The 15,710-nt window shown below is 41.0% G+C and overlaps 1 protein-coding gene across 3 annotated transcripts in view; it reads right to left on the minus strand.

Moving 5' to 3' along the window:
* Window positions 1–15,710, minus strand: part of nckap1 (NCK-associated protein 1) — a 170,970-nt gene that overhangs the window by 33,000 nt on the left and 122,260 nt on the right. For all 3 annotated transcript variants that reach the window (XM_067987687.1, XM_067987688.1, XM_067987686.1), the window contains 5 exons: window positions 13,577–13,674; window positions 8,586–8,679; window positions 5,510–5,592; window positions 1,244–1,324; window positions 183–276 (listed from right to left, as the gene is read on the minus strand). In XM_067987687.1, coding sequence (XP_067843788.1) covers window positions 183–276; window positions 1,244–1,324; window positions 5,510–5,592; window positions 8,586–8,679; window positions 13,577–13,674 — 450 coding nt within the window. The remainder of the gene's footprint in view (window positions 1–182; window positions 277–1,243; window positions 1,325–5,509; window positions 5,593–8,585; window positions 8,680–13,576; window positions 13,675–15,710) is intronic.

The following is a 15,710-nucleotide window of genomic DNA, read 5'->3' on the forward strand; positions in this document are numbered from 1 at the left end:
AGAGGTCGCGGGTTTGGGAGGTGCTGTCGAAGAAGCCTTGGCGAGTTGCTGCAGTGCATCCTGTGGATGGTACACACTGCAGCCACAGTGCGCCGATGGTGAAGGGAGTGAATGTTTAGGGATTGGATGGTGGACGGTCTAAAGATGCGCTGATTCACCCAGTTGCACGTGCAGTCACATACCTGACTTTTGCGATGATAAAGCTACCACCAATGCTGGGTCAATTTCACAAGGCAAACCAGATGCCGAAGAAAGCTCATACACATTCATTGCAACCTGCATATGTTAAGAAACCACATTTACACACAAAAAAATCCAACACAATGTAGGTTAGAGGTAGCTTATCTAAAGAGAAGATAAATCGTCAAATAACATTATTTACACAATATACATATGAAATCTAGTTACTAAATCCAAAACATAACTAGGTACCAAAAATGTTCAATTATAATATCTTCAAGTGAATCTCCAGTTGCATTGCCGACATAAATCTCAGGAATAGCGTTTATAAGAAAATAGATATGGTGTAGTAGCGGTGATGGGAAATTTGAGGGTCACTTTAGTTAATTAATTTGTGGGTGCGCTGTTGTTCCTGAAGCCTGGTTTCATGTATTAAATAATTGCAACTGAATAGATCAATTTATGGATGAGACGCTTGCGCCGAAGTCCAATGGATACATTCAGGGCACATTTATTTAGTTAACCCAATAATGCTTGGCGTGATCCTACCAAAGTCCTTTTGGATCGTTAAATTCAATAAATTTATCTCTATCAATTAATGGCTAGTCTAGTGCTGCTGGAGTTCAAATGCATGTGTTACATATTTAACACATTTCTGGCTGGATTGCTTCCCAAAAGCCCCATTACGTTCGTTATGGCCAAATTTATTGCATTTAATAGCTTTTCCCCATTATAAATGTTTATATAGAGTGTTTCCATTACAAATGTCAACACAAAAAGCATTACTCAAGAACCATGACAAGAGGAAGTAAGATTTGTAGACAGGAAGTGCACACCATATGCAAGAATTTATACTCTATTGCTATATGCAGCACATTAAGTGACTATATAAAAACTTATTACAATTAAATGAACTGTGTCCAATTACTATAAGGTTAGCTTTTTGCAAACTGTAGCCCTACCTAATTAGCATTAATGGACACTTTCTTTACTTCAAATAAGCTGTATATATACACATCAATAAATACTTTATCTTTAAAATTTAGGATGTAAACACTATTACCTTCATATCTGTCTCCCTCGGAATGTGGTCCTTGAAATCTTCAACTGAGCTCACAAGAAAGGGAATGTGGCAGGACAGGACCTGATAAAGAAATATTCAACATATTAGGTAATAAGCAGGTTTGAAAATCAAGTCCTAAGGACCACATTCATCAAAACCTGTTAAAAGTCTCAATTACAAATGTTCTGTTCTCAAAAAAAAACTGCTTGTATTAACTCTTTTCCTGCTGGTAGAAAAGTCTGGGACTCGGCAGTGCTGGAAAGGAGGTTTTGGCATCTAGGGGCGTTCAGAGAGGTCTCTGAATCTGGGAGCAACAGGATCTTGGGTCTGGAGGCATTGGGAGGAGATGGTTCTGGGGTACAAAAGTACTGGGTTGGGATGGTCCCGGGGTGCAGGAATGCTGTGATCAGGATTCCGAAAGTCCGCAAGGAACAGGGAAAGGGGTGCTGGAGCATTGGGGGTAGTGGGGGCATGTTCTGGGAGAATTGAGGGGATGAAACTGGTGAGTGATGAGTAGGAGGATCTGTAGTCTAGCAGCATTCAGGGGGCTTGGGAGAATGTGACAAAGTCTCATGTCCATTTTGGGGCTTCAGCGCTACTCACCTTCCACCCCTCCATTCCACCCACCCACCTACCGCCACCCCCCCACCCCCGCCAAATCATCCCACAGCACGGCAAGCACCTTTTCCCACGTTCCTGGCTGTTTCAGGTCCCTGGGAAGAGGCTGTGTTGGCAAACAGGAATGTGGGAGAAAAGGAAATTTTTTGGCAGTATGGAAGCATTGGGGACGGCCCAAAAGGGACGATGACCCAATTATGACTGGGATCTTGGTAGCAGCTGTCGAAGAAAAACCCCCAATACTGTGGGGTTGATTCTTGGGCCACAGGCGAATCAGGTTAGTGGCAGCAAGGCACATAAATGCTTTCAATAACTTACAGGCTGGAAATGCAGTGAGAAGTCAGCCTGGTAGCAGAGAGAGGCAGCAACAGCTCTGATTGGGCGAGAAGCCTGATGTTCATCAACCCCAGGTAGGAAGAGCTGTTGCTCACAGCTCAGAAGCCTGAAAGAGCAGCAGGAGTGTGTCAAATAGGAAAAATGAGCCAGAGGTAAATATAAGAAATGAGGCTGGAAAGAGCAAGGTTAAGTCTCACAGTAAAGTATTATGAACAGGAGTAATGGATATGGTGTGACAGGAAACTGCACAGGGAATGTTCCACATACAGTAAATGTGCACTCTACGTGAGACTCAATATATTATAGATATATCCTCAGGTTACTGAAACACGATGGCATCTGAAAGCATTTTCAAAGTAATACTTTGAATGAGTTCATTGGTTACCCTCCTGATCCTTGCTAGTTTGTTTTGTTATCTGTCGGCTGACTGCTGATTCTTGAATGGTAGTTTACATGCTCTCTTGCAACTTGTTCCCTGGTACATCTTCTACCTGTTCAGCTGTGATTTATTGTTCCTTTATGAATATATTTGAGTGCACAATTAAGTGCAAATGTGGTGTACCCTTTGCAAGTGTGATGCTTTCAAGTGTGATGGTGCAGAACACAAGAACATAAGAAATAGGAGCAGCAGGAAGCTATATGGCCCCTCAAACCTGCTCCGCCATTCAGTAAGGTCATGGCAGATCTTCTACTTCAACTCCACTTTCCTGCCCTATCCCCATATCCCTTGATTCCCTTAGTGTTCAAAAATCTATCGATCTCAATCGTGAATACACTCAACGACTGAGCATTCACAGCCCTCTGGGGTACAGAATTCCAAACATTCACAACCCTCTGAGTGAAGAAATTTTTCCTCATCTCGGTCCTAAATGGCCGACCTCTTACCTTGAGACTATGACTCCTAGTTTTAGACTCTCCAGCCTGGGGAAACAACCTCCCAGCATCAACTGTGTCAAGCCCTCACAGAATTTTATACGTTTCAATAAGATCACACCTCATTCTTCTAAACTCCAGAGAATATAGGTCCATTTCACTCAATCTCTCCTCATTGGGCAACCGTCTCATGGAGTAGGCCATTCAGCCCCTCGAGCCAGTTCCGCCATTCAACTAGATCATGGTTGATCTGTATATCAACTCCATTTAACCATCTTTGATCCATCCCTTGATAATAATCTCTCGATCTTGGTCTTGAATATTTTAATTGACCCAGCATACAGAGTCTTTTGGGGGAGAGAATTGCAAATTCCCACTACCCTTTGTGTTCATGGGCTTTCAAAAGGCATTTGATAAAGTACCACATAATAGGCTTGTTAGCAAAATTAAAGCCCATGGGATTAAAGGAACATTGGCAGCGTGAATATAAAATTGCCTAAGGGACAGAAAGCAGAGAGTAGTGGTGAACAGTTGTTTTTCAGACTGGAGGGAAGTATACAGTGGTGTTCCTCAGGGGTCAGTATTAGGATTACTCTTTTTGATATATATTAATGACCTTGGGTATAGAGGGTGTAATTTCAAAGTTTGCAGAAGACACAAAACTCGGAAGTGTAGTAATCAATGAGGAGGATAATAACAGGCTTCAGGAGGACAGAGTCAGACTGGTGAAAGGGGCAGACACATGGCAGATGAAATTTAACGCGGAGAAGTGTGAAGTGATACAATTTGGCAGGAAGAATGTAGAGAAGCACTATAAACTAAATGATACAATTTTAAAGGGAGTGCAGGAACAGAGAGACCTGGGTCCCGTTCAGCTGGACCATACCCCACCACCTGTCCTAGGTGGAGAAGTTCCTGAGGAGGAACCCATTTGACCACAAGGCCGTCAGACCGTGGTTGACACGGAACGTTCCGAGTGTCCTGCAAGGAAAGGAGAAGGTGGATCCAATCGGGCAGTTCCCCGACCAGACAGTCGATGCCATTTGGCAGAACGTCTCGTCGCTGGAACTGACCCACAGGCACCAGGATGTAGCCTGGATGGTGGTGGTAAGGGCCACCCCAGTGCGGTCCTTCCAACACGCACAGAATTTCAGTGCCACCGCGAGCTGCCCTCGAGGCTGCGGCAGGGAGGAGATAGTCGTCCACCTCCTGATGGACCGCCCCTTCACGCAGAGGGTGTGGAGAGGGGTGTGTTGGTATCTGTCCCAATTCATTCCCAACAGTTCAGTAACACAGGACACTGTGCTCTATGGACTGTTTCCCAGGATGCACACAGAGACAGATAGCAACAGCAGCTGGAAGACCATCAACTCGGTGAAGGAGGCCCTTTGGTCTGCCCGAAACCTGCTGGTCTTCCAGCTGAAGGAGCTGTCCACGACCGAGTGTTGCCGACTGGCACAGTCCAAGGTCCAGGAACCCCTGCTGCGGGACGCACTGAAGCGAGGTGCAACCTATGCAAAAGCTCTATGGGGAAAGGCCATGTAAGGCCATCCCACCTTGTTCTTTACAGCAAGTATTAAAAGATATGTACTGTGTTTAAATTGTAATATTGGAATCGTATTGTATATGATCTGTGTTGTATTGCTTTGAATTGTATCGCCTTGGATTTGTGGTATCTTTACATTTTATGAAATGAAGTATATTTTGAAATAAAAAAACCCGGGGTTGTATGGACACAAATCTTTAAAGGTGGCAGTATAAGTTGAGAAGGCTGTTAAAAAAGCATGTGGGATCTTGGGCTTTATTAATAGAGGCATAGAGTACAAAAGAAAGGAAGTTATGCTTAACCTTTATAAAACACTGGTTAGGCCTCAGCTGGAGTTTTAAGTTCAATTCTGGGCACTACACTTTAGGAAAAATGTCAAGACCTTAGAGAGGGTGCAGAAGAGATTTACTAGAACGGTACTAGGGATGAGTGACTTCAGTTATGTGACGAGACTGGAGAAGCTGGGGTTGTTCTTAGAGCAGATAAGGTTCAGAGGAGATTTGATAGAGGTGTTCAAGATCATGAACGTTTTTTTTTAAAAAAGAGTAAATAAGGAGAAACTGTTTCCAGTGGCAGAAAGGTCGGTAGCCACAAACTTACGGTGATCAGTAAAAGAGGCAGAGGCGACATGAGGAAACATTTTTTTTTAAACGCAGCGAGTTGTAATGATCTGGAATACACTGCCTGAAAGGGTGGTGGAAGAAGATTCAATACTAACTTTCAAGCGAAATCCCTTTAATCCACCGCCTTCTCATAACAGGTTTGCTCTTATAAAACAATTTCCTCCTCTAGCGACGCCAATGCTATTTCTAGGGGTGTTATACGACATTTAGTTATTTGACCACAATGATATATTATTCATAGGATATATGCAACTCTTCATCAATACTTACATCTCTGAGTGCTTCCTGTGCTAGTGAACGGAATGATAAGATAACCCCAATTATTGTCATCCTCTTCAATACGCTGTCAACCGCTAGATTAATTAAGGACACAAAAAGTAGAAGACAATGTCATAAGGGTATTTTCATGAGACAGAGCAGTAATAATGCACAAGAAATGTGCCAAACGTGCAACAGGTTAATCAGTATTCTCTGCACATGGATTTGCACTGCACTGAAAGATTTTCAGCACTCTTTCAGATTGATCCTTCAAGTTACCCAATAATTAAACTTCAATGTACTGTACAAAGAAAGTACTAGTTGTGGAAGTCTTCGACCTGAAACATCAACTCAGTTTCTTTCTCCACTGATGCTGCCTGACTTGCTGAGTTTCTCCAGCATTTTCTGTTTTTATTTCAGATTTCCAGCATCTGCAGTATTTTGCTTTTGTTCTAGTTGTGGACATTTCTTTTGTTTTAATTATGAAATCCCTAAAGTTTTTTTTGAAGTTATCTTCTTAAATACTTTAATATGAAATGTGGGTGGTTCCAAGACTATTCTTTTCCAAAAAAGACAGATTAAATTGCTTGTGAAGCTAACATGTAGTACCTATTGAGTATGCACATTTTTGAATGGACATTTTATGAAATGTCACTTAAGTATGGTTAAATTTGATGGCATTTTAGTTACGATACTATAATGAAGGACAAAGCCAAAGTTAGCTCTTCTTCCCCAATTATTTTTCAGTGCTAACCAGTGGCACTGGTAGAACTAGTTCCATTTCACAGACAGAAATTAATGTAAAAAAGCAGCAGCTGGCTACACTCTATGCAGAGCTAGCTCTCATCTATTTTCTGTCTCAACACCAAGCTCAAACCTGTTGAATCAAAACCTTTTCATATTTTTTTTAATGCTTCATCTGAGTCCACTGCATGGGATGAGCATCTATTCCAGAATTTGAAATGTAGAGTATAATTAACCCCTTGAGTTATCAAAGCTGTGAGCCTTTAATTGATATTTTACCAGTATGTTCTTTGTAGCTTTAAATATTTTCCTACATATTGCCAAAATCTAATTGCAGCCCAAAAAACAATGCAATTATCATCCTTTTTGGTTAATTGTTACAAGTAGTTATTCAGTTAACATGCATTACAAACTACATTAAGACAAAATATCTGCAACAGAATTGTTTTTGAAGTGCTAATTATTCATTAAAAACACAAAGTATTTGATAAAACAGCATAGAATCATAGAAGTTTACAACATGTAATCAGGCCCGTTGGCCCAACATGTCCATGTCGCCCAGTTTATACCACTAAGCTAGTCCCAATTGCCTGCACTTGGCCCATATCCCTCTATACCCATCTTACCCATGTAACTGTCCAAATGCTTTTAAAAAGACAAAATTGTACCCGCCTCTACTACTGCCTCTGGCAGCTCGTTCCAGACACTCACCACCCTTTGAGTGAAAAAATTGCCCCTGTGGACCCTTTTGTATCTCTCCCCTCTCACCTTAAATCTATGCCCCCTCGTTATAGACTCCCCTACCATGGTTTCAATATTTCCAGGTCACCCTAGTACAGATCTAACTTGGCTCTCATGTCGGTTTCTTCTGTTGATGTGGATAGCGGTGGGGCTGATCTAATTTTCCGTCTCCTCTTGCATCTTTCTCTCCAGCATTTCCTCCCCCTCACACAATTCTCAGCCTGTAGTGTCAGGCACTGTTAAAAAAAAATCTACGTGTTTCCACCAGAATGGAAAATCCAGATCAATGTTGATCTTTTCTCAGCAGATGGGAAATCAGGAGCAATGGGCTATGGAGGATTTCCTTACAGTAAAGTCCAATGGACTGATTAGGGATTCCCTTCTGCGTGCCACATCAGGAAACTTAATTCAATTCAAAGCCAGTGTCCAAGGATGTAAAGGTTTAAACCCCTATCCAGCAATAGGCTTTTTTAAAAAAAAGCCATGATTTAAAAGCTACTTATTGCCCGCCAATGCCCAAGTGTACATTGCACAAAGGTCCCAGGCTGACCTCTGGTCTGTTTTGAGTTAGCCTGTCTCAAACAGCTGCCCGTCTCCACAACTAGTTACTGTGGAATGCTACAGTGCACTCTTAAGTTAGGTAACAAAGTCAGCTGGGACAAGATTAAGGCTTTACCCAGATCAAGATGTTTTTTATGTTCATCACAATACCCTGCCAAGTAGTTTGAGTATCAACAAAGAGCCAAAAATGAATTTCTGTAATTTCCTTCCTTGCCTGGATGAAACTACAAAAGACAGAACTATGAAATGCATTGTGATTTTCTTCTAGACAAAAGCGAATATAAAAATGAGTATCCTGACCAAGGTCATTTGCCTTTCCCTATGTTACCGATCAGCACCTTACTTACTAAACAGACCACCTTTTTAATACTGCCAAGTTTAATTTGGCAAAAATACAAAAGAATATAAGTGGAGGAGAACTGGTGGCTGCTGTCCCTTTTTAAAAAAAGGTGTTTTAAATATAACTCCCGGGTCTTACAAAATCTGCAAATGTGGAATACTAAGGGGTAGGTCTGTTGACTAGAGTGCATGAAGTTAGGTTTCTCTGGCAACTTTCAATGGAGTCGTGTCCAAATGTTTCTCAGTAATTGCTGGGTCCAAAGTTCCCTGCTTTCCCAGCCTAATAATCACATGCAAGCCTAAATAAAAACCTTTGGTAAATAAAAATGTATAGGTACTGAAAGAACAAAAAAGCCTTTTCAAACAATGGTTTGTTTTTGGTAACTGAAGTCTACTCTTACTCAGTTTAGGAAGGGTTCTGTCATTTTCTTTATCCCTCCCCTCCCCCCCACCAGAACAAAAACCTGCACACACCTCTAAACTGAAGCAGCAATACCCAGTAATTTGTATAAAATTATGGCAAAGTCCAAGATTTAAAAATTCACAGTATTAGATATCCTTGTGCTTTTCTTATGTGAAATGTGAAGATGGAATGCTCAGAACTATAATTTCATTGCAACAGGGAGGTTGTGTCAACACAGATTTAAAAATCATTACATTGTCTGCCCAGTTTCTGTAATCTGAGAACATACTCTATACCCACATGTTAATCTTTTGAAGAGTGCTGCCATCTGGTCTGGCTTGTCAAAGCTGGTCCTCATTTGTGTTAGCACGTCAACATTCTCCACCACCAGTTTCTAAAGAAAGAATACTCAGTATCAGACAGTTAGTCAGATAACCAAAATCAAAGATATTTCAATCTGGTAAAAGGAAATTAGATTTATAAGGTCCAGATGGTTCAACAGTCTTCGGTTCCCAAAGAGATTAAGAGTCTGCAGATCAAACCAGTCCATGTTTGGCTTGACTTCTGAAACAAAACACTCATGATATTTCACCCTGTTTCTCTGTCTTTCTACTTTCAATCCAACAGGAAACAGAGTGGGATTGGACAGGTCATCGTGTTCAGTTTTTCCCCTCCCCAAATCTTCATCCCATGATGGAATAGTCAACTACCATTGAAACATTCAATCAGCATGGCTCTTCTCAATGAGAAGCTGAGGCACAGGAGGAGATGGCCCTGATTAAGAGGTCAGCCACTTTGTCATGAGTTATTTTAAATATATATTTTATTCTAAGTGATACAGGACTGTAATTTACAGATGACTAATAATGAAAATAAGGCTGGATCTTATCTGCGGTATTTCTTCAAAATGATCATATTTGATCATTTTGTTCTCCAATATCTACCCCCTCCCTTTACAGAAGTCAGCAACATGTACTTGAGTACGGTTCCACAGGTAGCTACACTCCAGTACTTTGCCCAAGTGCCAGTTCTTCATGTCTGAGCCTAGAAAGCAAACATCATTGGGCAATTCAGCTGTGGTGACCATTACAGCTGAATCCCATCCTATTTCAGCACATATCCACACTGGAGTATTTCTAGCAAAAGTTGGGAGGAAGGGAAAGATAGGAAAAAGCTAAATGAGAATTTGCAAAATTTTCTCCTTGCGAAACTCAAGGGTGCAAAAGCTAATTTAGGTCCTCTCCAGGGATCAAACATGAGAATTTCTATTAAGCTTAGTACCGTACCACACTATATAGTAAATTTATGGGAAGGAAAGTCTAGCAGAGTACTCACTCCTTGTATATTGGTAACATTTTTATAAATAGTGATTTTTAAAAAAAATCAAGTTTCCTATGCAACTATCAGCTTGGGTTTCCCCATTACTATGCAGCTCCATGACATGGCTCTACTGATTGCTACAGTAGCCACAAACGTAAACTGGCCTGGGAGACGATCTACTACCACCACACCCCAGAAAAATATGCTATTTGCAGTACAATATTTGGGCTGAGTGGCTCCTAATTAGCTCCCGGATAGGTCTTAAGTCAATACCCCCATTGCAGTCAATGAAAATGCTCCAGGACATATGGGGCTACTCTCTCATTGACACTAGTGTAGCGGTGAAGTGACCCAATCTGTCAGGATTCAATCAGAATTAAAATTTGATTTTTAATTTTAAAAAAAATAAGTATATGTTTCCCATTAAACAATAAAGAATACATAGTTTGAACAAAATGAATTCCCGAGACTTTCCTTCCCTATAGCTACTGGGTCAGATGAGAAGCCCGTATTACATCATTACAGAAGATTATTAGATTAAACTGCAGTTTTATCATATTTTGCATAATATCTTTGTTATTTGGCAGAACACACAAATTCACAAAGTAACAGTAATTTCATATTAGAATACAAATGGAAAAAAAAAATAAAGCTCAGGAATTGACATTAACTCTGGCTAACTTTAGAGGACTTAGTCCAAGTCACACATTCCTCTTCTCCTTCCAACCCTCTCCTCCCCCAAAAAATAAATTACTTTCATATGAAGGCAAAAGGTTAAATGGCCTTTTGTATGTAAGGGATACCAACTGCCAATACTGTTTTCACACAATAAACTCCCTTGAGGTTGACCGCAAATGAAAAATAATTTGATTTCAGAAACAGAAGAATGTCCTCCATAACCCGTGGGGATCACATTTCTTATGCTTATTTAAAACAGTTTCATCTGTGGGCTATTTTCAAATAAGTTAATGTTTCTGTATATTCTAATTATTTTATAAATACAGGATGTAGTAATTTGCAAATATTGCTGTTACTAATATAGTACAGGAAAAATAAGGTCAATGTTATACACCGATTGCGTTAATACACTAATGGTTGCAAAGCCTTCAACAGTCAGGTTATTTCTGCTTGCTTAAATTGTTCACAAAGTTTTGAATTCCATTTTGATTTATATTTTATACTAGAATGAAAATACTTTGGAATGTAACACATCCAACTTGAGTGCAGTTTAAGAAAAAAATAAAGACATTCATTTTAGAAAAGTATTTTAAATTACATGCAAGATGTTTATATGAATTTAAACTTTTTTTTAAAAAGAGAGAAAAAGAAACGGTGAGAGCTTTATGTAGAATTATATATAACAATGATAATTTCCAACATCGAACAATCTCACTCCCAGAAGTCATGCAGCATGACACTGTACTTTTCATCATCAGTCTTCCAGGAAACAATTTATCTATCCCAAGATGGTAAAGCTTAAATGGAAGAAATCTCTGATGGAAGGGAAGGAAGAATACTTTTTGTTCAAAATACTCCACCACCTTATAGAAGGAAATATTATCTTCAGTTATTTTTTGTTTCCTTACCAGCATGGAGACCCTCGAGTCAGGTCTCCCTCATTGCTTGGCTTCTCTGACAACTGGCTGTTCTGCAACAGGGAACATCCCTACATATTCCAGAGCAGTTCCATAAGAAGCATTCCCAGCTGGGATTGTAGTTTCCCAAGGGTTAGGCATTTTTTTAGACTAGTTTGAGGTCATAACCCTGCTGTTTACAATGGAGCTGCTGCAGTGCACTCCTTATTGGTGATGTCACTGGAACAGCCTGACAGTAAGGAAGATCCAACTCAAGGGTTTCCATGTTGTTAAGAAAATTGACAAAAATGTTTATCAAACTTCAACAAAAGCTAATATTTTCTTCCATAAAATTGGGGAATACTTTATAGTTGGAAAATTGAAGTACTGGTGGTTGCAAGTCTGTCATGAGTGGTGACACCGATTTAAAGCAATGACTTAAAACAATCAGAAAAACATGGAAGGTATTGGCATAAGTGTAAGTTTTCCATATGGTATATTGTTCCTAATATGCAGAGTATGACTACTGGAAAACTAGTTCATGATCTTAGACACAGCACTTGTGGGATGTAAATGTTATTTGCCACATTATTGGGTATGGTAGCATAGTGGTCATGTTACTAGACTAGTAATCCAGAGGCCTGGACTAATAATCCGGAGTCATGAGTTCAAATCCCGCCACGGCAGCTGGGGAATTTAAATTCAATTAATTAAATCAAAAAAAAATCTGGAATAAAAAAAACAGCATCAGTAATGGTGGCCATGAAACTACCAGATTGTCGTAAAAACCCATCTGGTTCACTAATGTCCTTTAGGGAAGGAAACCTGCCGTCCTTACCCAGTCTGGCCTATATGTGACTCCAGACCCACAGCAATGTGGTTGATTCCTAATTGCCCTCTGAAATGGCCTAGCGGCTCATCACCACCTTCTTCAAGGGCAATCAGGGATGGGCAATAAATGCTGGCCTTGCCAGTGACCCCCACATCCCATGAACGAATAAAACAAACATATTTGCTCATGCCAGGATGCGGGCATGGACTGCTTCTTTATCTGAGGAATTCTGAATGATGCTGAACACTGTGGAATCAGCAGCAAATAGACCCACTTCTGACACTGTGATGGAGGGAAGGTCATTGATGAAGCAGCTGAAGATAGTTGGGCCGAGACACTGCTCCAAGGTACGCCTGCAACTATGTCCTCAGGCTGAGATGATTGGCCTCCAACAACCACAATCATCTTCCTTTGTGTCAGGTTTGACTCCAGTCACTGGAGAGCTCCCCCATGATCCCCATTGACTTCAATTTTACTGGGGGTCCTTGATGCCACAGTCGATCAAATGCTGCCTTGATAAGAGCAATCACTCTCACCTCTGGAATTCAGCTCATGTCCATTTTTGGACAAAAGCTGCAATGAAGTCTGGAGCCAAGTGGCCTTGGTGGAATCCAAACTGAGCTTTGGTGAGTCGGGTATTGGTAAGTGCCACTTGATAGAACTGTTGATGACTCCTTCCATCACTTTGCTGATGATTAGGAGCAGGTTGATGGGCCGATAGTTGGCCAGGTTCGATTTGTTTTGCTTTTTGGGGACAGGACATACCTGGGCAATTTTCCATATAGCTGGGTAGATGTCAGTGTTGTTGCTGTACTGGAACAGCTTGGCTAGTTCTGGAGCACAGGTCTTCAGCAATACAGTTGGGATTCTGTCAGGGCCCATAGCCATTGCTGTGTCCAGTGCACTCAGCTATTTCTAAATGCCACGTGGAGTGAATTGAATTGATTGAAGACAGGCATCCGTGATGGTGGGGACCTCAGGAAGAGGCTGAGAAGGATCATCTACTTGACACTCCTGGCTGAAGATGGTTGCACATCTTTTGCACTCATGTGTTGGGCTCTGCTATTGTTGAGGATGGGCATGGAGCCTCCTCCTCCTGTTAGTTGCCTAATTGTTCACAACCATTCACAACTGAAAGTGGAAGGGTTGCAGAGCTTTGAGCCAATCTGTGGATTTTCTAATGGATTTATCCAATCATTGGTTACTAAATTAACTGCCTAGATTGTCAGATGTCCTTGGATGTATCCACACAGAAGGTAAAGGCTCTATGATCAAAAATGGTACTTACTGTCAAATGAAAAAGATGTGATAGCACACATGAACTTCAGATTTGATTTCAACTCTGCCATACTACATCCTAAGCTGAGTAAGGAAGTATCAACACAACGTGATCTCTCAATAATCCCGAGAGCCAAAATAAGTACAAGCAACAGTCCTACAAGTTAGGAATTTTAAGTGTAAAATGTCATTGCCACTGTCATTTTATAACTATATTTTATTATTTTTCCTCTGCACTAGAAATTTACTAGCATGCAGACATAGCTGTAATGAAACCACAATCTTACCTTGAGTTCTGCCACCTGTGAGGAAATGTGCCACATCAGGCTTTCACTTAGAAACTTCATTCCATATGGACCCAGAAGTTCTGAAAGAGCCCTCATTTCTGTGGGAAAACATGCAAGTGGTGTCAGCACATATGCCAGAACAGTAATACAAGTCTATCATTGCACTGACAAGAGCAGATTGGCAAAGATGGTCTACAATCCTTAAACTTGTGTGTATATGGGAATGATGAAATCTTGTACGTGTATTTACATCAATGACATTTACAAAATTCAAAATGTTGAAAATCTGTAATTCTTCATTATTTCTGCAAAAAATGTTGATACTAACAAAACAGCACAATGTTGAGTTGAAAGATGGCGAACTTCATAAGCAACATTTTTACTTATGGGAAAAGAAAAAATGAAATTGACAAAAAAAACAAAATTCAGATCATTGACAGGAAAGAAGAACAGGAACAGAAATCAAGCATCAGAGTATTAATGCCTTGTTACTGCTGAGCAGTCCAGCAAATCATCAAGAAGGACGGGGAGGCGAGAAAAGAGTTCACGTGAGAATATACAAGACTATGTTGATGCAGTCAAAGCCAATTGTATCAAATGCATTATGTGGGGTTGGGGGAAATCAGAAATTAAATAAAATCCAGTGCAATGCTCACCCTTCATGCAAAAATCTACAACCTTTGAATCTGGGATGTGATTTTTGCACTAATAAAAATTGTCTTGTGGCTATGTGTGGGTCATTCACAAAACAGACACTAGTAAACTCACACACCAATGTTAGATACACAAATACTATCAGCTACATTAGGAGAAAAACTGGGACAATGAACTACCTGTATGACAAGCACTGAAGGGACTTATAGTGCACAATAACAACTTGTATTTATATAGTGCCTTGAATGTAGAAAAATATCCCAAAGTGCTTCACAGAGACAATCAAAAAAAATGGATGGCAAGCCAAAGAAACAGATATTTGTAGGGGGACCAAGACCTCAGTTAAAGAGGTGGACTTTAAGGAGGGTCTTAAAGGAGGAGAGAAAGGTGAAGAAGCAGAGATTTAGGGAGGGAATTACACAGCGTGGGCCCTAGGCATCTGAAGGCACGGCCGCCAGCAGTAGGGGGCAGAGGGAGAACAAGAGGTCAGAGTCAGGGAAACAGAGAGATTGGGGAGTTGTTGGGCAAGAGGAGATTAAATCGGTAAGGAAGAATGAGGCAATGAAGGGAGTTAAACACAAATATGAAAATTTAAAATTTGACTTGGGATACCAGGAGCCAATGCAGGGCAACAAGGACGGGGTGTTGGGTGAGCGGATAACAACATTTTGGATTCGCTGAAGTTTACAGATTGATAGGGGGTAGAAGACCAGCCAGAAGAGCATTGGAATAGTTGAGTCTGGGAGTGACAAAAGGAATGGATGAGTGTTTCAGCAGCCAATATGCTACGGTAAGGGTGGAGGAGGAAATAGGCAGTCTTTGTCATAACAGAACATGGCATGAAGGGGTGCGCAACTCTGGATCAAACAGGATGCTGAGGTGGCAAACAGTCTGGTTCAGTCCAAGACAGTGGCTGGAAAGGGGAATGCAATCATTGGCAATGGAACAGAGTTTGTGGCAGAGGGAAACTGCAGCTCATTCAAGGCTAGATGTGGGAAAGCAGTCTGACAATGCACTGGAGCAGTTGAGTGTGTGGTGGAGAGATAGACCTGGGAGTCATCAGCATACGTGGGGCAGCTAACCTCATATCTAAGGCTGATGTCACCAAGGAGCTGCATATACATGGAGAAGGGGGGGGGGCAAAGATCTTCGGGGGATAGAGAAGCTATTGCTGAAGATGCTCTGGCCTTTATCACGTAGATAAACATAGAACCATTCAAGGGTAGTCCCATTGAGCTGGGATGACAGTGTGAACAATTGTATCAAAGCTGCACAGAGGTTGAAGAAGATGAGAAGGGATAATGCATCATGGCCATAGTCCAGAAGTTGTCATTTGTGACTTTGGTTAAGTTGGTTTTGGTTCTGCGGCAGTAGCAGAAACCTGAATGAAGAAATTCAAACAGGGAGTTGCGGAAAAGATAGGCATGGATTTAGGAGTGGAAAGGGAGTTTGGAGATGGGTGGTAGTTTGCAAGGGCTGT

This window comes from Heptranchias perlo, chromosome 7, assembly GCF_035084215.1.
Source record: "Heptranchias perlo isolate sHepPer1 chromosome 7, sHepPer1.hap1, whole genome shotgun sequence".
Classification (NCBI taxonomy): Eukaryota; Metazoa; Chordata; class Chondrichthyes; order Hexanchiformes; family Hexanchidae; genus Heptranchias; species Heptranchias perlo.